The sequence below is a fragment of the Bos grunniens genome, chromosome 20 (assembly GCF_055505025.1).
Source record: "Bos grunniens cultivar Pamir isolate PY7600 chromosome 20, Bosgru_T2T1.0, whole genome shotgun sequence".
Classification (NCBI taxonomy): domain Eukaryota; kingdom Metazoa; phylum Chordata; class Mammalia; order Artiodactyla; family Bovidae; genus Bos; species Bos grunniens.
The window spans coordinates 73,417,402-73,439,941 of NC_141184.1; the positions used below are offsets into that span (position 1 = coordinate 73,417,402).

The 22,540-nt window shown below is 40.6% G+C and overlaps 1 protein-coding gene across 11 annotated transcripts in view; it reads right to left on the reverse strand.

Annotated features, from left to right (window-relative positions):
* LOC147350805 (liprin-alpha-1-like) overlaps positions 1–21,713 on the reverse strand; it is a 66,863-nt gene extending 45,150 nt beyond the window's left edge. For 8 of the 11 annotated variants that reach the window (XM_086362285.1, XM_086362283.1, XM_086362280.1 and 5 more), the window contains exons 1-2: positions 21,146–21,390; positions 9,537–10,062 (exon numbers count right to left, since the gene is read on the reverse strand). In XM_086362285.1, the coding sequence (XP_086218411.1) occupies positions 9,537–9,590 (54 nt within the window). In that variant the 5' untranslated portion in view covers positions 9,591–10,062; positions 21,146–21,390. The other 3 variants (XM_086362281.1, XM_086362278.1, XM_086362287.1) reach the window with 3 other exon arrangements.
* Between the last annotated feature and the right edge of the window lie 827 nt (positions 21,714–22,540).

Consider the following 22,540-nt stretch of genomic DNA (forward strand, 5'->3'; position numbering starts at 1 on the left):
TGGACTGATCTGACCTCATCTGATCTGATGTGTTAGGTACTATGTTACCTGCTGGCCCTACAAAGATGAATAAGGACCTCAATAGCAAGTTCTGCTTTCAAAAGCAAGTGTCCTGCAGTAGGACCTGAACTAAAAAATGAGGACAAGTTCGTACCCAATACAATGGCTATTATTCCAAAACAAAAACCCAGAAAATAACTAGTGTTGGTGAGGATACAGAGATACTGGAACCCCTGTGCATCGCTAGCAAAAATGTAGAATGGAGCAGCTGCTATACAAAACAGTTCGGAGGGTCCTCAAAAAATTAAACAGAATTATCATGCTATCCTAAAATTTCACTTCTGAGAATAACCAAAAAAAATTTAAAGCAATGTCTGGAACAAATATTTATACATCTGTACTCACAGCAGCTATATTCATAATAGCCAAAAAGTGGAAGGAACTCAAGTGTCTGATGCATGAATGATTAAACTAAACGTTGGGCATAAATATGCAACAAAATATTATTCAGTCTTAAAAAGGAAGGAAATTCTGACACTTGTTACGACATGCATGAATCTTGAAGACATTGTACAAAGTGAAATAAGCCAATCACAAAAGGACAAATATTTTATGATTTCACTTAAATGAGGTACTGGAGTAGTCAAATTCAGAGAGAAAGAAAAAAAGTAGAATGGTGGTTGCCAAAGGTTGAGGGGAGGGGAGAACAGGGAATTAGTGTTTAGTAGGTAGTGTTTCAGTTTCAGAAGCTGAAAAAGTAAAGGATAGTGGTAATGACATACCAAGGTGACTGTACTTAATGCCACTGAACTGCACACTTAAAAATGACTGGAATGGGGGAATTCCTTGGTGGTTTCATGGTTAGGACTCTGAACTGTCACTGCTGGGGACTGGGTTGAATCCCTGGTTGAGGAATTAAGATCCCACAAACTGCATGGCATGCCAAAAAACAAACAAGAAAAGATTCAAATGGTAAGTTTTATGTTATATATATTTTGTGTACATGCATGCTAAGTCACTTCAGTCATGTCCAACTCTTTGCAACACTATGGATTGTAGCCTGTCACACTCCACTGTCCATTGGATTCTCCAGGCAAGAATACTGGATTGGGAAGCCATGCCCTCCCTCGAGGGGATCTCCCCAACCCTAGGCTTGAACCCACATCTCCTGCATTGGCAGGCAGTTTCTTTACCACTAGTGCAACATGTATATTTTGCCACAATTTAAAAAAAATTCTGAGGAATACTATCTATAAGTGCTACTATGAAATAGCCAGGATATATTGTTAAGTAAAAAAAAAAAACAAGGTAGAGAAAACAAACAGTATGACACTATACCAAAAGAGCGTGGAAGAATATATAGCTATACACAGATATTATATAGACATTTTCTACAATTACTATAACTTTTAATGGAAGGATAAACAAAAAGCTTTAAAAAAAAAAAACAACTACCCCCAAGGGAAGGAAAGAATAAGGTTAGGATTCAGCTGGTAAAGAATCCAGCTGCAGACTCCGATTCAATTCCTAGGTCGGGAAGATCCCTTGGAGAAAGGATAGGCTATCCACTCCAGTATTCATGGCCTTCCCTGGTGGCTCAGATGGTAAATAATTTGCCTGAAATTCGGGAGACCTGAGTTCAATCCCTGGGTTGGGAAGATCCCCTGAAGGAGGGCATGACTACCCACTCCAGTATTCTTGCCTGCAGAATCCCCATGGACACAGGAGCCTAACAGGCTACAGTCCATTGGGTCTCAAAGAGTCAGACACAAATGAGGGACTAAGCACAAACACAGTCCAGAAACTAGACTCCTCTCAATGTACCTTGTCATACATATCAAGTTGTTAAACATGATTATAAAATAAATTTAAACAAAAAAATATTTTTAAGTCGTTCCTCAAAATCAAAATGAAAAACAAACCTACACTGTGTATTGAGTTAAACCAAACAGAGGAGTGCTTAACTCTAAAACACAGCAATCTGACTGCACATCCTTGGTGAAATGCATCCTAAGGACATAAGAAATACAAAGAAACCTTACAGTGCTTTCAGTAATGATACTGATATTATTCTGAAATTATGTAATGTCTGTATACCATAAGGTTTCGGTATGAGAAGAAACAAAAATTCTAAAATTTTAAATAAAAACTCTCCAATAATATTTCATTACAAGTTATCAGTATAAACTCATGCTGAACTTTCTTTTTTTAAAAAAGTATTTCCTAGCTCCATCTTTGAAGAGACCTATCAATTACTAACCTAGTATCAATAAGCATAGCACCCAGAGAGCAGTCTGTAAAAATCCGTGAAAATTCCTTCCAACTAAAAGGACCAGCGCTCACAAAAGAAACTGATAATTCAACTTCTGAGGCAGAATTTTACGAAATGAGGTTGGATCATACCAGAAAGCAAGGAAGCAGTCAGACACCACTAGGATAGTATCAAAAACACTTAGGAGCTATCTTGAAGAGGTGCTCACTGCCAAAAGCAGAACAGACTGAGCCACAACAAAATAATAACTGCAAATGGATTGAAACACATAAAATATGATAAAAATCCATGACTTCATAATGATACTTGAAAGGAGAATGATGATATTTGAAAGAAGAAAGATCTCATTAGTCACTTTTGAAAGATTCTTATGAATCAATTTATTATCCTAAAAACTAACAAAGGAGAACAGTTGCATATTTACTGTCTTTTTTATATAAACTGAACACAAGAGTAACTCAACAGTCCAATAATCAAAATGAGGAAGTTTCTGTTGATAAAGTATTCTAGCTGAGAAACGAAGAATGACAGAATATCACCATTTTACAAACCCCTAATGAAATTCTTGACCTAGGGAAAGATCGACGGCTGCTAAAATTATACAGAGTAACAAGTAGATATTACAGGGCCTTGGAACTATTCTTTCAAAACAAAAACAGACAGAGGAACATGGTCAAAAGCATCACAGGGATGCAAACAGCAAAATAAAGTCTGAGACAATCTGCAGGGCAAGTGTGTTACGAGAAAAAAGGAAGATGGGAAAGGGAAGGAGAAACTATAAATTAGGAAGCATATCAGTTCAGTTCAGTAGCTCAGTCATGTCCAACTCTTTGTGATCCCATGAACTGCAGCACACCAGGCCTCGCTGCCCATCACCAACTCCCAGAGTCTACCCAAATCCATATCGATCGAGTCAATAATGTCATCCAACCACCTCATCCTTTGCCGTCCCCTTCTCCTCCTGCCCTCAATCTGTCCCAGCACCAGGGTCTTTTCCAATGAGTCAGCTCTTCGCATCAGGTGGCCAAAGTATTGGAGTTTCAACTTCAACATCAGTCCGTCCAATGAACACCTAGGACTGATCTCCTTTAGAATGGACTGGTTGCATCTCCTTGCAGTCCAAGGGACTCTCAAGAACCTTCTCCAACACCACAGTTCAAAAGCATCAATTCTTCAGTGCCCAGCTTTCTTTATAGGCCAACTCTCACATCTATACATGACCACTGGAAAAACCATAGCCTTCACTAGACAGACCTTTGTTAGCAAAGTAACGTCTCTGCTTTTTAATATGCTGTGTAAGTTGGTCATAACTTTCCTTCCAAGGAGTAAGCATATTTTAATTTCATGGCAGCAATCACTATCTGTAGTGATTCTGGAGCCCCCAAAAATAAAGTCAGCCACTGTTTCCACTGCGTCCCCATCTCTCTGCCATGAAGTGATGGGACCGGATGCCATGATCTTCGTTTTCTACATGGTGACCTTTAAGCCAACTTTTTCACTTTCTTCTTTCACGTTCATCAAGAGGCTCTTTAATTCTTCTTCACGTTATGCCATAAGGGTGGTGTCATCTGCATATCTGAGGTTATTGATATTTCTCCCGGCAATCTTGATTGCAGCTTGTGCTTCTTCCAGCCCAGCGTTTCTCATGATGTACTCTGCATAGAAGTTAAACAAGCAGGGTGACAACGTACAGCCTTGACGTACTCCTTTTCCTATTTGGAACCAGTCTGTTGTTCCATGTCCAGTTCTTCCTGACCTGCATACAGGTTTCTCAAGCGGCAGGTGAGGTGGTCGGGTATTCCCATACCTTTCAGAATTTTCCACAGTTTATTGTGATCCACACAGTCACAGGCTTTAGCGCAGTCAATAAAGCAGAAATAGATGTTTTGCTGGAACTCTCTTCCATTTTCCATGATCCAGCGGATGTTGGCAATTTGATCTCTCGTTCTTCTGCCTTGTCTAAAACCAGCTTGAACATCTGGAAGTTCTCTTTCCACGTATTGCTGAAGCCTGGCTTGGAGAATTTTAAGCATTACTTAATTGCCAACATCCACTGGATCGTGGAAAAAGCAAGAGAGTTCCAGAAAAACATCTATTTCTGCTTTATTGACGATGCCAAAGCCTTTGACTGTGTCGACCACAATAAACTGTGGAAAATTCTGAAAGAGATGGGAATACCAGACCACCTGACCTGCCTCTTGAGAAGTCTGTATGCAGGTCAGGAAGCAACAGTTAGAACTGGACATGGAACAACAGACTGGTTCCAAATAGGAAAAGGAGTACGTCAAGGCTGTATGTTGTCACCCTGCTTATTTAACTTCTATGCAGAGTAGATCATGAGAATCGTTGGGCTGGAAGAAGTACAAGCTGCAATCAAGACTGCCGGGAGAAATATCAATAACCTCAGATACGCAGATGACACCACCCTTATGGCAGGAAAGTGAAGAAGAACTAAAAAGCCTCTTGATGAAAGTAAAAGAGGAGAGTGAAAAAGTTGGCTTAAAGGTCACCATGTAGAAAACGAAGATCATGGCATCCGGTCCCATCACTTCATGGCAGAGAGATGGGGACGCGGTGGAAACAGTGTCAGACTTTATTTTTCTGGGCTCCAAAATCACTGCAGATGGTGATTGCAGCCATGAAATTAAAAAACGCTTACTCCTTGGAAGGAAAGTTATGACTAACCTAGATAGCATATTGAAAAGCAGAGATACTACTTTGCCAACAAAGGTCCGTCTAGTCAAGGCTATGGTTTTCCCAGTGGTCATGTATGGATGTGAGAGTTGGACTGTGAAGAAAGCTGAGTGCTGAAGAATTGATGCTTTTGAACTGTGGTGTTGGAGAAGACTCTTGAGAGTCCCTTGGACTGCAAGGAGATGCAACCAGCCCATCCTAAAGGAGATCAGTCCCAGGTGTTCAATGGAGGGACTGATGCTGAAGCTGAAACTCCAATATTTTGGCCACCTCATGCAAAGAGTTGACTCATTGGAAAAGACTCTGATGCTGGGAGGGGTTGGGGGCTGGAGGGGAAGGGGACGACAGAGGATGAGATGGCTGGATGGCATCACCGACTCGATGAACATGAGTCTGAGTGAACTCCGGGAGTTGGTGATGGACAGGGAGGCCTGGCGTGCTGCGATTCATGGGGTTGCAAAGAGTCGGATGCGACTGAGCGACTGAACTGAACTGAACTGGAGCGTGAGATGAGTGGAATTGTGCGGTAGTTTGAGCATCCTTTGCCTTTGTCTTTCTTTGGGATTGGAATGAAAACTGACCTTTTCTGGTCCTGTGGCCACTGCTGAGTGTTCCATATTTGCTGGCATATCGAGTGCCGCACTTTCACAGCGTCATCTTTTAGGATTTGAAATAGCTCAACTGGAATTCCATCCCCTCCACTAGCTTTGTTCGTAGTGATGCTTCCTAAGGCCCACTTGACTTGACATTCCAGGATGCCTGGCTCTAGGTGAGTGATCACACGATCGTGAGTACCTGGGTCATGAAGATCTTTTTTGGACAGTTCTGTGTATTCTTGCCACCTCTTAGTATCCTCTGCTTCTGTTAGGTCCCTACTATTTCTGTCCTTTATTGAGCCCATCTTTGCATGAAATGTTCCCTTGGTATCTCTAATTTTCTTGAAGAGATCTCTAGTCTTTCCCATTCTATTGTTTTCCTCTATCTCTTTGCACTGATCGCTGAGGAAGGCTTTCTTATCTCTCTTTGCTATTGTTTGGAACTCTGCATTCAAATGGGGATATCTTTCCTTTACTCCTTTGCTTTTCCTTCCCGTCTTTTCACAGCTATTTGTAAGGCCTCCTCAGACAGCCATTTTGCTTTTTTGCATTTCTTTTTCTTGGGGATGGTCTTGATTCCTGTCTCCTGTACAATGTGAATTGTACATTGGAGACAACTGTACTGTACCGTGTACTTGGCCACTGAGACAGTTCAAAACAGTGTGCCAAACTCAGGAATGAGCAATCTTGTTTCTATCAAAAGCCACAATACTCAGGGAAAAGACAGACATCAAGTTAAGAACTTAAGAAAAATTTAACGTGTGTGTTTGTGTATAAATGCACGTTTTGTAAAGAGAAATAAACATACTAACATACTAACAAGGATCTTTTCTCCAATTTAATAAATGGACATTCACCCCATTTATTTGAACATGTTCCAATTTCAATCGAAGTATTGAGGAGGAATTCTCTCTACCCAATGAAAGAACACCCAACTTGTTGATTGTGAACAATAAGAAGCCAATTTGAAATAACCCAAATTCTGCAATTTCTCTCCTGGCATCCTTAGCTCAATACCATATATTATTTCATTCGAAGCACTCATTTTGATTTCACCAAACATCAGTACAGGAATGAACCCAAGGCAGGCTTGAAGCCTGGGTCTGCTGAAAGATGCTTTACCTAGGAAATGTCTTTCAACTCACCCAGTCCCACAAAGAACACTCAAGAATGTGCTGGGGTTACCTGCTCCAATTATTTGCTCCCACTAAAAGCTGGCAAGCTGATCCAAAGTTCCTGGATCAGAGACAGGAGGGTGTCATCAGCAGACAAGTCCTTGTAAGGATCTAAGAATGCTTACTTCTATTTGCAAGTGTGCTGTGTTGATTGCTGAATTTCCATATCCTTTGCTATTACAGAAACTTTACACTCTCCGACTGTCAGGAGACTCTGTCAGTGGCATCACTGGCCTGATATGACAACCAAGTCAACTATCCCCGACATCACTTCATATCACCAGAGCTTTCTCTTACACATCTAGGTGCTCTCCCTAGAAGGAGTGAAATTCAAAAAGATGCAGTCTCACTGCCAGCAAAATGTCTAGCCTATATGGGCATGTTTGAAGAGAGGACAGAGACAGCTCACCATGCCACCATTATGAAAGCCCCAGGAGCCCACAATGAGAGATGCAAATTCATATGAAACAAATACATCGTCTTTCTAGTACTTTCTCTCTAGGGTCACTTAGAAATGAAATTTGGAATAGAAGTAACACTTCTGGACCATCTATTCTGCATCATGCATTGTGCTAGCTACTTAAATCTCTCATTTAATCCTAATAGCCATTCAAAGTATTTTTGTTATTAGTGCCTTTTCACAAATGATTTTCACAAAGATGTTGAAGTGAAGTGACTCAGTCGTGTCTGACTCTTTGCGACCCCATGGACTGTAGCCTACCAGGCTCCTCTGTCCATGGGCTTTTCCAGGCAAGAGGACTGGAGTGGGTTTCCTTCTCCAGATCACAGAGATGTTAGGTGACTTAATTTCAAAGTCTGAAAGCTACTACGTGAAAGAGGCAAAAGTTAAACCCAAATCAGTATATAAATCTTTATGACTTATTTCTGACAACTCTATTTGCTTTCCAAAGGAATTATACTGACTTAAAATGATACCAGAACCAAAGATAGTCCTCCTTCATTTTTTTGGTGAGAGAACTGGGTAGTTTTAACACCCAACAGGGACTACCATGCAAGGAACCAAATTCCTATATTAAACCAATACCCATTTTCATATACCCACTCTAACAGTCTATACCAAATCTCTCCTTACCAGTTAGACTGTGTGTAGTCAGTGGAAGAGCAGAAATATTTTATTCAACCTCTACAATATTTTCAAGTATTTGGACTATACAATTTGCCCTCTACGTTTCAAAATCTATGAATAATCATCTTTCTACAAAATTTCCCAGATTTAGGCTAGTTTACTTGGAAGTATTAAATCTTTGAATTTTACAATAAAATGAAGATTCTAAAACAAGTAGTATTCGATTTGCTGAAAGCACTGTAACAAAGACTTAAAGACTAAAATTAAAACAACGACAACAACAACTTTAAATTCTATGTACTATGTAGCTACATTAATCTTAGAATATGAGAAAACGGTAAAAGCTATCACTTTAACAGAACTTACTCCAAAAGTACTGTGCCAAATACTTTATAAATGCTTCATTTTGTATCAACACTTCATTTTGTATCTTCCAAAGTGTTAACTCTATTTTACAAGCAAAGTGACAATGGGAAGAAAATCCAAGTAACTTGACCAAAGTAATACAGGTAGAAAGTGGTAGCTGCTGCTGCTGCAGTTTATACAATTCCAAAGCTTTTACCTCTTGTTGTCACAGTTTACTGCCCCCTAATTCCTATCTGGTAAACATATCTTTGTCCACAATTCTAAAACCACTGTCGAAACACATACAAAATTATTTAAACCTATTATTAACTGTATCCATTAATTTGTCATAGCTTCTAAAGTAAAATAATTAAAAAGTGCCTAAAGATGGTAACAACAACCCTGTATGCGAGACAGCAAAAGAGACACAGATGTATAGAACAGTTTTTTGGACTCTGTGGGAGAGGGAGGGGGGATGATTTGGGAAAATGGCATTAAAACATGTATAATATCATATAAGAAACGAATCGCCAGTCCGGGTTCGATGCGGGATACAGGAAGCTTGGGGCTGGTGCACTGGGATGACCCAGAGGGATGGTATGGGGAGGGAGGTGGGAGGGGGATTCAGGATGGGGAACACGTGTATACCCGTGATGGATGCATGTTGATGTATGGCAAAACCAATACAATATTGTAAAGTAAAAAATAATAATAATAAAAATAAATAAATAAATAAAAAGTGCCTAAAGAATTATCATTAGAAAAATTCAAGTTAAGGCAACAGATTTTCATGACGTATTGAGAGGTCAAGAACAGATAATTCACACAACAAAACCTCTATCACTGCTTGGGAGTTACTGTTCTTAAATTGATGTAAAGATAGTAAGACCAGGATACCATCTTAAGTATTTAAGACAATGTAAAATACTGTAAACCCACCAGCCTCAAGGTTGAACCAAAGCACCCATTTTCAAAATCATGTTACCTTCAATATTTACTAAGTGAATTATGAATATTATTATTATAGTCTGCTCTTTAAAGTCTTATGATCAAATAACAGAAAAGATGTAACCATAACTTGGACAATTTAAACTTCTGAAAAGCTATTACTTCCCCAGTTCCAATGTTTCAAAGTTCTTCCTAAAAGAATAATATCTGAAAACTAAGATAAGTAACATCCCCCAAACATGAAATCTTCAATTTATCAGAGTCTGAGCCTAAATACATAACTTTTTAATGTACAAGATGCAGTTAAAAATAACATGTTAGTTGTTCCTGGTGTTTATCAAACACATTCATTAGACTGATTAAAAGGGCAATACAAGAATAATTTTCTACGATATGCCAAATAATAGATGAAGTCTTACCTCCATTGCTAAAACTACCATCTGTTGGTCATAGTGATTCAGAAGATTGGGCATGAAGGCAGTGTTATAAGGCAAATCCTGGCACACCCTCAAGGTAATAGGCTCAAAGAAAATAAACTGTGCCCACCGGTTTGGCCCACAAACATAGTCAAGGGCCACAGTTAAAAGATGATCCAACTTATAGCCACGCTTTCTCGATTGAATGGGATTCAGATGATCAGGCCTACTCAATATGTATTTTAGATCTTTGTACACCTACAGGTCTCAGCTTGAAAGTACTTCTTCTATCTTACTGTTAAGTTCTTCAAACAGAATTACTCTGCACCGTCAGAGGTTTGTTAGCTTGGTCTCACAAAAGGCATTTGTTTTTGGTTTCACAATATGGGAAAATGACATCATCTTGCCTCTTCTTTTCATTTTCTTACATCGGGTACCATGTGGCCAACGTGTCAAGTTGATCAACCACATTCCCAAACAACAGGTTCCATCTTAGGAGAAGAGCTATTTCTTCCTTTGACTGAAGTATCTGAAAAATAATTGAAAAAAAATTGGGTGAAATTAGCAATTTCCTCTTAAAATATTGCAAGCTTGATATTAAAACTTTGATTAGCTCAGTAAAGTTGCAGGATACAAAATCAGTATACAAAAATCAGTTGTGCTTCTACAAACTAACAATCAGGTACTAGAAAGAGAAATTTTAACATACTGCCTTTGGGACTTTCTGGTGGTCCAGTGATTAAAACTGCACACATCCACTGATGAGCTCCAGTGCACTCCCTGGTGGAGAACTAAAATTCCAAGTGCCAGGTGTGTGGCTAACAACAACAAAAATCACAAACTTTGACTGCCTTACAGAGAAAATACATGGATATTTCAGAAAAAATACGACAGTTTCTCTACCTTCTCATTCTTGCTATAGATATACAAGAGAATCCATAAACAGCATTTAAAGGAAAGCACTATTTCTTCCCTCAGTTGTTTATATAACATATAGTTTAATTTCCCATCTACAGTGGTAGTTTTTCATTTGTCACAAGACATAATTGATCCATTTTGAAAAACTTGCATGCTGTTGTCCTAAATTTTATTTAAATATCTGCCACACTTAATAACAAGTTATTTAAATGTTATTATATATGTTTTAATCATTACATGATTCAGCAGATGGTATCTGTGAAAGGTGTAAACTATAAAGAAATCAAAAGATATGGCTTGAAGCCTCTTTCCAACTATGTGAATCACTTACCTTCTCTGAGCTCAGAATTTTCCTTTCTAAAAATTGCACCTCCCTATCAAAGATGTATGAGTGAATTATAAAATAATGCACTCTATAAAAGGTAAAGCAACATCAAACTTTAGGTAGTTTTATTACTGAATGACAGCAGATACAAAGACTTACTTCTATCAACCAATACTGAACTGGCAAACAGAAGATTCTAAAAGTAGTATCAGGACATTTTCCCAACAATGCTTCATCCTTTTAGATAGTGCAAAAATTCAGTACAGAAAACGTTTGACCAACAAATGCTTCATTATACAGAGTCAGGCTGCAGAGAAGAGTCAACTCTAGAAAGTTACAGCATGGAATATGAATGATTTCCAGTGAAGAGTTTCTACCAAGTTTCAGAGTTGGATTTGACACTGCCTTTCCTGGGGGCTTCCCTGGGGGCTCAGACGGTAAAGAATCCGCCTGCAATGCTAGAGACCTGGGTTCGATCCCTGGGTTGGGAAGATTCCCTGGAGGAGGAAATGGCAACCCACTCCAGTATTCTTGCCTGGAGAATGCCATGGACAGAGGAGCCTGGCAGGCTACGGTCCGTGGGGTCGCAGAGAGTTGGATGCAACTTTCACATTCACTTTTTTTTCTAGGGACAAAAATATGCATCTCTTTTGGGGCTGGAAGGGTAGGTAAGAGTGGAAGGCAGGATTGGTAGGAAAAAAGCGTATTCTAAAACTATCATACTTCCATTTGGTTTTGTAATGATGCTTTTACTTTATTTTTGCTTCACAGATGTCAAATATTTCTGTTTGAAGTACACAACCTCAGCTGGGAAAACATGAGAAAGTCAGGTTCAGAAATTCTCAGAGACCCAGGTTAACAGGACAACTCAAATAGATATTAGGGCCTGTGACAGAGAACTTGAACCGTCTTGGCTAAAGCAGAGAAAGAAACTGTCCTTTGCGCACTACCAATGACAGGGCCCTCTGCATCCCAGGCTTTCATTACTGGGCAGAAAAAACTATTTGGAGAAAGTCAAGCCATGGCTGAATCTTCCCAATTTCTCCCCCAAGCATATGGTCTTGAGTAGAAGAAGAGAAAAGTAAAGTCTACAACCTTAGGAATTAGAGACACCAAAGTTACAAGCAACCTCTGCCCCAAACGTTTCATCTCTCTAATACGGAAATCTCTAAACCAGAAATATTTGTTAAAGCTTCTTGGCCTGCCATATTTTTTCCTCCTTCAAGCTGGGCCCAGAAATGTGATGTCTGGCTATGGAAAAGAGATATTAAACACAGTCATGTATATTTAAGCTTAATTATCATGCAGCACGGTAACAATTATGCATATCATTAAATGTGTCAAATAAGCCCTGAACGCTTTATTTGGCTACAGTATCAAACATCCATAGAAGTTCCATGTTTGTAGTTTGCTCCTTATGCAGCATGTTCATCTGCTTGCAACTTAAAAAAAATTAAAGGGAACATTGCTTCCTACTGAATATGTGTATAACAATGAGAATTTCAAATTTTTCATTTAGACTATTATTCAAGCTGTATGGGTTCTAAATTGACGGTTCAAAGAAGATGACCACACAAAACTTGAGGAAGAAACAAAGTAATATTGAGTTTTTTAAACTAGGTGAGAAACCCCCTTATACTTCTGTCTACTCTATTTTACTTGGTTTTCCCTCAGTTATTCCTTTTGCCTCATTTACAAACAATACTTCTCACAGACTTACAAAAGTGCTTTCCTTTATGTACTTTAACATTCAAATTTCCATATATCCAAACATTTTTGTAAAATTATTGTTAGGCTGGGATAGGATAAAACCTTAATACATTAAGACTGTAGTTTATGATTATTAAGATAAATAAGAAAAAACAGTAGAATGCCATGAGACAAGAAGAAAAATAGGAACACTAAAAATATTAAGGAATTCATATTTCTTCCAAATTAGAGGTTCCCTAATTTTAATGTGCAGTAGATTCATAGAAACCCCACGGGTCTAAGAAATCCGAACCTCTGGAAAATGAATGATATACATGCATTCTAACAATTATCTCTGTACTGTTACAAGTGATCTATAAGTCATATTTTGAGAAATGCTATCCTAAAATAGAATAACTTAAAACAGTACAGGATATTTGCACATAATTATGTGCTTAGCAAAAGTAATATATACAATGAATTTTTTAAAAAGCAGATAAAGAATACTACCTTAATAGAAAAATCGAAAAAGGACATAAATTTACAAATGGCCAACAAACATATGAAAAGATACTCAACTTTACTAATAAAAACATACAAACATGATATTTAACATTTTTGCCAATCAGATGAGCAAAGTAAGAATAACAGAACACAGTATAGGAGAGGGTGCAGAAAAAGGAATATATTCAACATTCCAACACTTGGAAGTACTTTCTTTTGGTTTGTTTTTTTTTTGGCTGTCCCACACGGCTTGCAGAATCTTAGTTCCCCAAACAAGGACTGAACCCGGGCCAGAGTAGTGGAGTGTCTAACCACTAGACCGCCAGGAAATTCTCCATTTTCAAATACTACTGGAGGAAAAGCAAACTAGTTGGTATTTCAAAAAAAAAATAGCTATGGACATCAAAAGCCCTTAAAATGTATATAATTTGATTCAGCAGACCTATTCTACAATTTATGCTAAGAAAGTAAACACAAGTACACATGATGTATAACTGAAATGTTAGTACAAAAACCCAGAGACAATCTGAAAGTCTGCCAATAAGGAATTGGTTAAACTAAGGTACAACCACATATAACACACTAACTAAAAATGATGAGCAGGATCTGTATATACTGACTTCAAAAGACAGTAACAATACAAAAACTGAAAAATAAAATTTTAAATGGTTTACAAAACAGCATATAGTCTCCCACTTCTGTCAAAAATATACATACACGGAACAGAATAAAATTACCTGAACTGTTTAAAAATACAATATTATAGGGACTTCCCTGGCAATCCAGTGATTAGGACTCCACACTTCTATGTCAGGGAGCTCGCATTTCATCACTGGTCAGGGAATTAAGGTCCCACAAGCTGCAAAGCGTGGTCAAAAAACAAAAACAAAACAAAAAAGTAGTAAAGTATTATAAATGCTGCAATGTTATTTTAAAGTCTGTCGCATGTTATTTATGTATGGGAACATTAAGTGCTAAATCTATGAATGTGTGCTGACAATACTACTACTTGAATCAATGATTTACTGGCTGTTGATTAAATAACAAGCCAAGGGACACAAAAATACCCTACTACAGGTAGCAAGAAAAGCAAAAAAAAAAATGATGATAAATTTAGAATGGGTCAAAAATTGGTTTTGAATACTGAAAAAAATCAGATCACCTCTCAGCTGAACCAAATATTATGCACATTAAAAAAAAAAAAAACTTTTGATATATATTCTAAGTTGCTTTTCAATAACATAATGAAATGAATGCTTCTAATCAGGATCATGTGAGTATGCATAGCAACAGTCCTTTTTCCTAAGAGAACCATCCTCGAAGAAGCTGTAAGTTTCAGACAAGACACAGAAGATTGAGGAAACCAGGAAATACTGACCAAATACAGCAACTGATCACATAAAGGTTAAAAGATTTTTTCCATTCTTTTTGATATTATATCTTTTACCACAGCAATCTGCAGAATCTCAGTTGAACAAAGCGAATTGGTGGATTAACTGGAGGGAACAGTCTCAGGCATCAAGGACCAGTAAAAAGTGAGGGGTCTGGCAACAGTTTTTCATGCCCTAACCCTGAGCGAAGACATTCACTTCTTTACAGAGCAATATATGTGGAAAACTAATTTCCAATTAAGTGACCTGATGACTATTTCATCAGAAAACAAAAAGGACTAGATACATTTAACCCTACATTTTAATTTTTATCAATGTGTAACATCAGAAATCTGATATTCCCCAATTTACCAGTTCTCTTTTGATGATAAAAAGTTCAGTTCAGTCGCTCAGTCATGTCCGACTCTTTGCGACCCCGTAAATCACAGCAAGCCAGGACTCCCTGTCCATCACCAACTCCAAGAGTTTACCCAAACTCATATCCATTGAGTTGGTGATGCCATCCAGCCACCTCATCCTCTGTCATCCCCTTCTCCTCCTGACCCCAATCCCTCCCAGAATCAGGGTCTTTTCCAGAGTCAATTCTTCGCATGAGGTAGCCAAAGTATTGGAGTTTCAGCTTCAACATCAGTCTTTCCAATGAACACCCAGGACTGACCTCCTTTAGGATGGACTGGTTGGATCTCCTTGCAGTCCAATGGACTCTGAAGAGTCTTCTCCAACACCACAGTTCAAAAGCATCAATTCTTCAGTGCTCAGCTTTCTTCACAGCCCAACTCTCACATCCATACATGACCACAGGAAAAACCATAGCCTTGAATAGACGGACCTTCGTTGGCAAAGTAACATCTCTGGTTTTTAATATAGTATCTAGGTTGGTCATAAATTTTCTTCCAAGGAGTAAGCGTCTTTTCATTTCATGGCTAAAATCACCATCTGCAGTGATTCTGGAGCCCCCTAAAATAAAGTCTGATACTGTTTCCCCATCTATTTCCCATGAAGTGATGGGACCAGATACCATGATCTTCATTTTCTGCATGTTGAGCTTTAAGCCAACTTTTTCACTCTCCTCTTGCATGTTCATCAAGAGGCTCTTTAATTCTTCTTCACTTTCTGCAACAAAGGTGGTGTCATCTGCATATCTGAGGTTATTGATATTTCTCCTGGCAATCTTAATTTCAGCTTGTGCTTCCTCCAGCCCAGCGTTTCTCATGATGTACTCTGCATATAAATTAAATAAGCAGGGTGACAATATACAGCTTTGACGTACTCCTTTTCCTATTTGGAACCAGTCTGTTGTTCCATGTCCAGTTCTGTTTAATTTTTATCAATGTGTAACATCAGGAATCTGATATTCCCCAATTTACCAGTTCCCTTTTGATGTTAAAAAGTAAAAGCCCCGAAAATAAGTTGAGTATTTGTCCTGAAGAGCAGCAATAAAGGGCATGCAATCTTGGAAGACTGTCTTCAGAGGCTGGCTACAAAGCCAGACCCAAGGAACTCAGGTGGGAAAAGCAAGAGATGGCAGCTGTGAAGAGGAAAGAAAGCCGGCAGAATCCCAGAAGAGACAATGACAAAAGTGGGCCCTGGGGGCTTGTCAGCAAGGCCTTGCAACAAAAGATACTAGCAATTCTATTCCAATTCACACTTTCTGTACAGAAAGTGATTCCTTTCATCTTTCTCAGCTTAGATTTACTTATCTGGACACACTATACATATACATAGCATTTTGCGTTTCCAATTCACAAATTAAAGGTTGCCTCAAACACACTGGCTACAATGGGAACCGGAGGATATTCTTTTGTCTTCTTTCAGAGTTTTCCAAGACTGCATTATAAGGATTAGCACTCACTACCTCTGAAGCTTCTTCTCTCAAGGAAATCATCATCTTGTAAGAGAGCAAAGTACACACTGGGAGCATATCACTGCTCAAAGTGCTAGATTCCTTTTCCCAAAACTCATGTGGGTTTTGGTCTTTTGTTTTCCATATCTTGTTTAAAAAATAAATTCATTCTCAGGATACTGTTTTCTGGTTGCTAAAGCATCAGTTCAGTTCAGTTGCTAAGTCGTGTCCGACTCTTTGCGACCCCATGAATCGCAGCACGCCAGGCCTCCCTGTCCATCACCAACTCCCGGAGTTCACCCAGACTCACGTCCATCAAGTCAGTGATGCCATCCAGCCATCTCATCCTCTGTCGTCCCCTTCTCCTCCTGCCCCCAACCCCTCACAGCGTCAGAGTCTTTTCCAATGATTTAATTCTTCACGTGAGGTGGCCAAAGTACTGGAATTTCAGCTTTAGCATCATTCCTTCCAAAGAAATCCCAGGGCTGATCTCTGCTCCATATTTAATTCATCGGAGAAGGCAATGGCAACCCACTCCAGTACTCTTGCCTGGAAAATCCCATGGGCGGAGGAGCCTGGTAGGCTGCCGTCTATGGGGTCGCACATAGTTGGAAATGACTGAAGCGATTTAGCAGCAGCATATTTAATTCATAGGGCCTAGATTCTTACAAATCTCTAGGTATCACTTTGCTACATTATCTCATTTTTAAAGTCCGTCTACTCATCCACTGATTACAAAAGATATTCTAATCTTCCACTGTGCTGAGTGATGGGGCTTAAAAAAATACAGGAAAAACAAATAAAGTTCAAAACTAAAATGAATAGTAGGCATCAAAATCCAGTCCATCTTACAACTTATATATACTTTTAATTCTAGAGACAGCAGAAGCAGAAGATCTTTTAAAACTAAAACTGGAAAGTTAAAAGATGGCCAGAAGTGAAGTGAAGTGGAGTCTCTCAGTCGTTTCCGACTCTTTGCGACCCCATGGACTGTAGCCTACCAGGCCTCTCAGTCCATGGGATTTTCCAGGCAATAGTACTGGAGTGGGTTGCCATTTCTTTCTCCAGGGGATCTTCCCAACCCAGGGGTTGAACCCAGGTCTCCCGCATTGTAGGCAGACACTTAACCATCTGAGCCACCAGGGAAGTCCTAAAAGATGGCCAGAGTCTGGACTTTAAAAAAAAAAAAAACAAAACAGGTTGAAATTCCAGCCTCGTTTCCCTGTTCCATTAAAATGTGTTCAGGAAATGCTCTAATATCAAGCTCCTGATTTTTTTTTTTCCCCTTTAGCATGGTTGCATGTTTTAACTATAAAATTAGTTTAATGAGATAAACTTTGAGGACCAGGATTTTTTTTTTTTTAGGCCTACTAGCCTAGTTGTTTGGAGAAGGCAATGGCACCCCACTCCAGTACCCTTGCCTGGAAGATCCCGTGGATGGAGGAACCTAGTAGGCTGCAGTCCATGGGGTTGCACAGAGTCAGACATGACTGAAGTGACTTAGCAGGAGCAGCAGCAGCCTAGTTGTTTTTTCTTAAACTTCATTCACAGCGAATTCCTTGGATCCCCCAAAACTGTTGCTAGTTCTCAGCGTAACAAATTGTAACTCAAAGACAGATTCATCATTTCTGATGCAACAGTCAGTTAAAACTAATTTCTACTCAAAGAGGAGCTGGTACTCTTCAAACATTCATTCCTAACCTTCTGGAAATGCCACTATTAAAAACCTTCACTTCTTTCCTTAAGACGCTGCAACCCTTCTTCTCCCAAATCTATACTGAACAATTCCTCTCATACATATTTCAAAGTTTTGCTTTTCATTTGCACTACTGCTCTTTTTGTGGGCAGCTGCAGCTTTAAATGTCTCTAATTCTAGAGATTTAGAGGTTAAAAAATGCTTGAGGCCAACACTGCTCTTCCCTGTGAAAGAAGGTAAAGATGCAGTAAGAACTGTTTCCTAGCACATGTCTCCTGAAGAAAATAAAAGTCAACAGCAGTCTAACATCAACAAACTAACATGCTCAGAATAAGTTTTCAGTATGAAATCTCACAGTTTTACTAACACTTATGAAATTTAAGTCTGGGAGAGAGATGTTTTGCCTGTCAAGTGGGCAACAGAGGACTTACAGTGAGTTTAAAACCCCCTCTCTTTGCCCAGTGATGACACGCTCACAACACTGTACTATACAAACAAAGAACGTGCACTTTACTATTTAGCTTCCCCGGAGAAGGCAATGGCACCCCACTCCAGTACTCTTGCCTGGAGAATCCCATGGACTGAGGAGCCTGGTGCACTGCAGTCCATGGGATCGCCAAGAGTCGGACACGACTGAATGACTTCACTTTCACTTTTCACTTTTACGCATTGGAGAAGGAAATGGCAACCCACTCCAGTGTTCTTTCCTGGAGAATCCCAGGAATGCGGTAGCCTTGTGGGCTGCTGTCTATGGGGTCGCATAGAGTCGGACACAACTGAAGCGACTTGGTGGCAGCAGCAACAAGTCTCCCTACTTCAAATATCTCAATCGTGGCTGGGATCTCTCTAGAAAAATCCACCTGAATGTTCAAAGCACAAAATAAAGGTCAGAGGAATACAGTACCTAAGATGAAAAAAGGGATCAAAGAACCTAAAGTCCTTTCTTCCTCTATTAGTAGGGCACTGGTAGATTTAGGAGAGATGTAGAGGCAGGGAATATTAGTGGAAGAGAAAAAGAAAAAAGAAAAAAATGGAGGAGGAGGAAAGAGAAGGTAAGACGATAGGCTTTACTAATTGTTGAGGTCCTTTAACGGACCAGACCCTGGTGGTCCAGAGTCGACGATAAGAAAGTAAAGGAGAGAAAGAGGCTGATATTCCTTGGTTTATGCAGAAAGCCAAGAAAGCCCCTGGCACGGGGCTCGCTCAGTTCATGGAGGCCTCAGGCTCCCTCTCGATGCGGTGAAGGCACACAGCGCCTTCTCAAGAGGGTCTTAGAAGCCTGGGCAGAAAAGTGAATTCAGAGGGCTTCTGTGCTCCAAAGAAATAGCCTGATAGAGAAAAAGAAAGACATGGGGATCAGAGCTCTGATGGAGCAAAGGTGTTTTAATTAACATGGTGTGGGCATATAGACTGTCTTACAAGGTAGTTATTCTCAGCAAAGATAAAGATTAAAATTCCAGACTTATAAAACATAGGCGATCCATATTAAAGAGAGAGAGAGAGTTGTAAACAATCACTTTTACTGTATGGTTCACAAGAAGGAGAGGGTACTTATCTGCGTATAGAAAATCTAATGAAGGAAATGCCTGGATTCCTCAGCCCCCGGGAGACGCTTGAGTATTTAGGAATTAATAAGGAACAGAGAATTTCTGACAGATCCAAAACAGCACACAGGAAGCCTCCTGTTAAATGCTTCCTGAAAACTAATTACCTTATTTTCCTGACAGTTTCAAAGCATTTGTGGGGAGGGGAGTAGAGGAGGAACCTCTTATTTCACTAAATAAAAGGCAACACTGTAAGAAGAACTGCATCTCAATTATCTTTTATTTTCAGCTACATCCTTGCAAGCCTGCCCACTTAAACTTTTACATCACTTTCCTATCTTATTACCTCTATGTTGTGGTTTGGTACTTCAAACAAACACTTTTTTTTTTCCTTCTTCTTATGGAGGAAAAAGATGGTATTGATTTGCTTAAAAGTACGGATGGGTTTAAAAAAAAAAAAAAAAAGGACAGCGGGAAATCATTATCTTGAGGAGTAAATGGTTCTTAATAACAGAACTACGGATTTATCCGTCCCTTTGACTGTTAGCATGCCACTAAAGGCTTCAGAAGGCTCAAGAGGGAGGTTAACATCCCCCTTGTCAAGTGTTTGTTTCCTTGCTCCTGCGGTATTGGCTTTGCCAAGTAACCCAATTCCCGTATATAAACATTACAGGTCTCTCCAAACTACTTCTATAAAATAAGATATGGTTTGACCAATCTTATAGAGCAGTCATTTATTTCTATAGCTGCTGGTCTGCTCTGTCTGCCTACATTCAGAAGGGAACAAAAATTCAAAATTTCATTTATTCTGGGCCCAAAACCAGACCTTTTGTCCTTCCTAGATATTTTGCAACTTCGAGTTGACTCCTCTGCCTAAATTAGTGGCATATGTTTTTGTTAAGAAAAAAGAAGAAAGAAAGAAAGAAAAAAACCACCCCTTATTCTCTTATTGAGGAAGGCAACTAATTCTGAAAAAGGCCTCTAGGAAGATGTTAAAATGTCTTGAAATGTTTAACAGAACCTTATTTCAGAGGCTATGGATGAACCTCCCCGAGGTACCCCAGGGCAAACACACGGAGCATCCAAGGGGGCAGAGGGGAAAGCCTCGAGGAGGAATATGCAGACTTTGCAAAACTGACGGGAGGGAGGAGAGGGGACAACTTTCAGGACTAGAAACAGGAAGCAGTCCAGATGCTGCGATGCTGCCTGCACCCCCGCACCCAGCCCTCCGTGCATCGTCCTCCCCGCCAGCAGCTGCATGCTCCACCCACAGCCCCCAGTGGCCCGGGAGTGCCACACGCCCCTGCGGCGCCAACCAAGCCCCAGGGCTGGGCTGAGGGCGGCGTGCAGGGAGCGTGGGCCCCACTCGACCAGGTTGCTGGGTGCAGATTCGGGACCGAGAGGGTTAATCCAGTCCGCGCACACAGTCCGCCCAGCCCCAAACCCAGGCTCCCCTGCCGGCCCGCCACCCACCCCGAGAAAGCCCGGAGACACCCCTCCACAGCACAGCGCCCAAGGCTTTTGTTTTGTCAGAGACGAGAATAACGATCCTTGAGGAGGAGGTGCCGCAGCTGCTCGTGGCTCTTTGGCACAGGCTTACACCGAGGAGCGGGCAGCCGCGGCGGCACCTCCTAAGTCCCCACTCTCAAGTCCTTTTCCCGCTGAGCAGGACGGGAAGGGGCTTGCACGACCCGGGGCTCACCTCACACCTCGGGGCTGGGCTCCCGGGGGGCTGCGGTACCGGCCGGGGGCAGCCAAAGGTCCCTCAGGTAAACGGAGCCAGCGAGGACCACCAGCGTGGACCACCAGCGTGCGCCTCCGAGCGACCGAGAGCTTTCGCGATGGCCGCGACACATGCGCACGCATGTACGGCGCAGGCGCACTGCGCACGCTCGCCCGAGCGCTCCTATTTTGAGCCCAGCTTCTGGATACCCGTCTGCAGGTTTCGTTGCACTTTACCTCGCGCCGAGGCTGATGCCTGGCCCTGTCCTGCTCCAACGGAGTCGTTCTGCGCTCTGGAAGCTTTTCTTAAATGCCCTCAGTCCCCTTTGCAAAGCTCTCCCTCCCTTCCCTGCTGAGACAGTGCAGCGACTCTCATCACTCAAGCCTGGAACGCTATTATTGAGAGACCACCAAAACCTGTTTGAGAACCAGCGTGCCCCCTGGGAACCCGGGGATTGGAATTGATTAAGAGGTGGGTGCTGAGAGTGGTACTGGGTGCAGATAGAAGTAGTCAGCTTTCATATTGCAGAGCTCCAGGCTGAAGCAGCAGAGCAGATACCCTCTTTACCGACACCCACTTTAGTCAGCAGGTGGGGCTTGAGGTTATTGGTGGCATTCCTCATCTTCTGTTCTTTGGGAAATGTTTCTTCTCTCTTTTTCTTCATAAGTGATTTTATTTTTTTCTCCATAAGCTATTCTAGAACTTAAAGATTCCTTAGAAATCATCTAAACCTAACCTCTCATTATTCAGACGCGGAAAAGAACGGTCCAGAAAGGTTAAAAAGACTTAGCCAAAGCCAGGCAGGGTTTTAAGGGCTGAGTCTGGATTCACTCATTCCAAGCCAAAGCTGTTACCATTGCCTCTATCATTTTACCTACCTTCCTTTCTCTTCCTTTCCCTCCCTTTTCAACCTAGACTTCACAGCCATCATTTTGTTCTATGGTAGCACACAGGACTTAAAGAAATACTTTGATCTTGTAGCATAGTATGACTGTACTTAACGTTCTTCAACTGTACACTTGGTTAAAATGGTGTATTTTAGTATAATCTTCTCTCTGAATCTTTGCCACCCCATGTTAGGAGACTGACCAAAAACAGCTATATAATCTGTGGTTTGTCCAAACCCTTGGGACACATCTCTGTGGCATCTTTAATTATAGGCAACTACTTTATACAAAGAAAAGTGGAAGTGTTAGTCCCTCAGTCGTGTCCGACTCTTTGTGATCCAATGGACTGTAGCCCACCAGGTTCCTCTGTCCATGGACTTCTCCAGGCAAGAATACTGGAGTGGGTTGCCATTCCCTTCTCCAGGGGATCTTCCCGACCCAGGGATGGAACCCAGGTCTCCTGCATTGCAGCCAGATTCTTTACTGT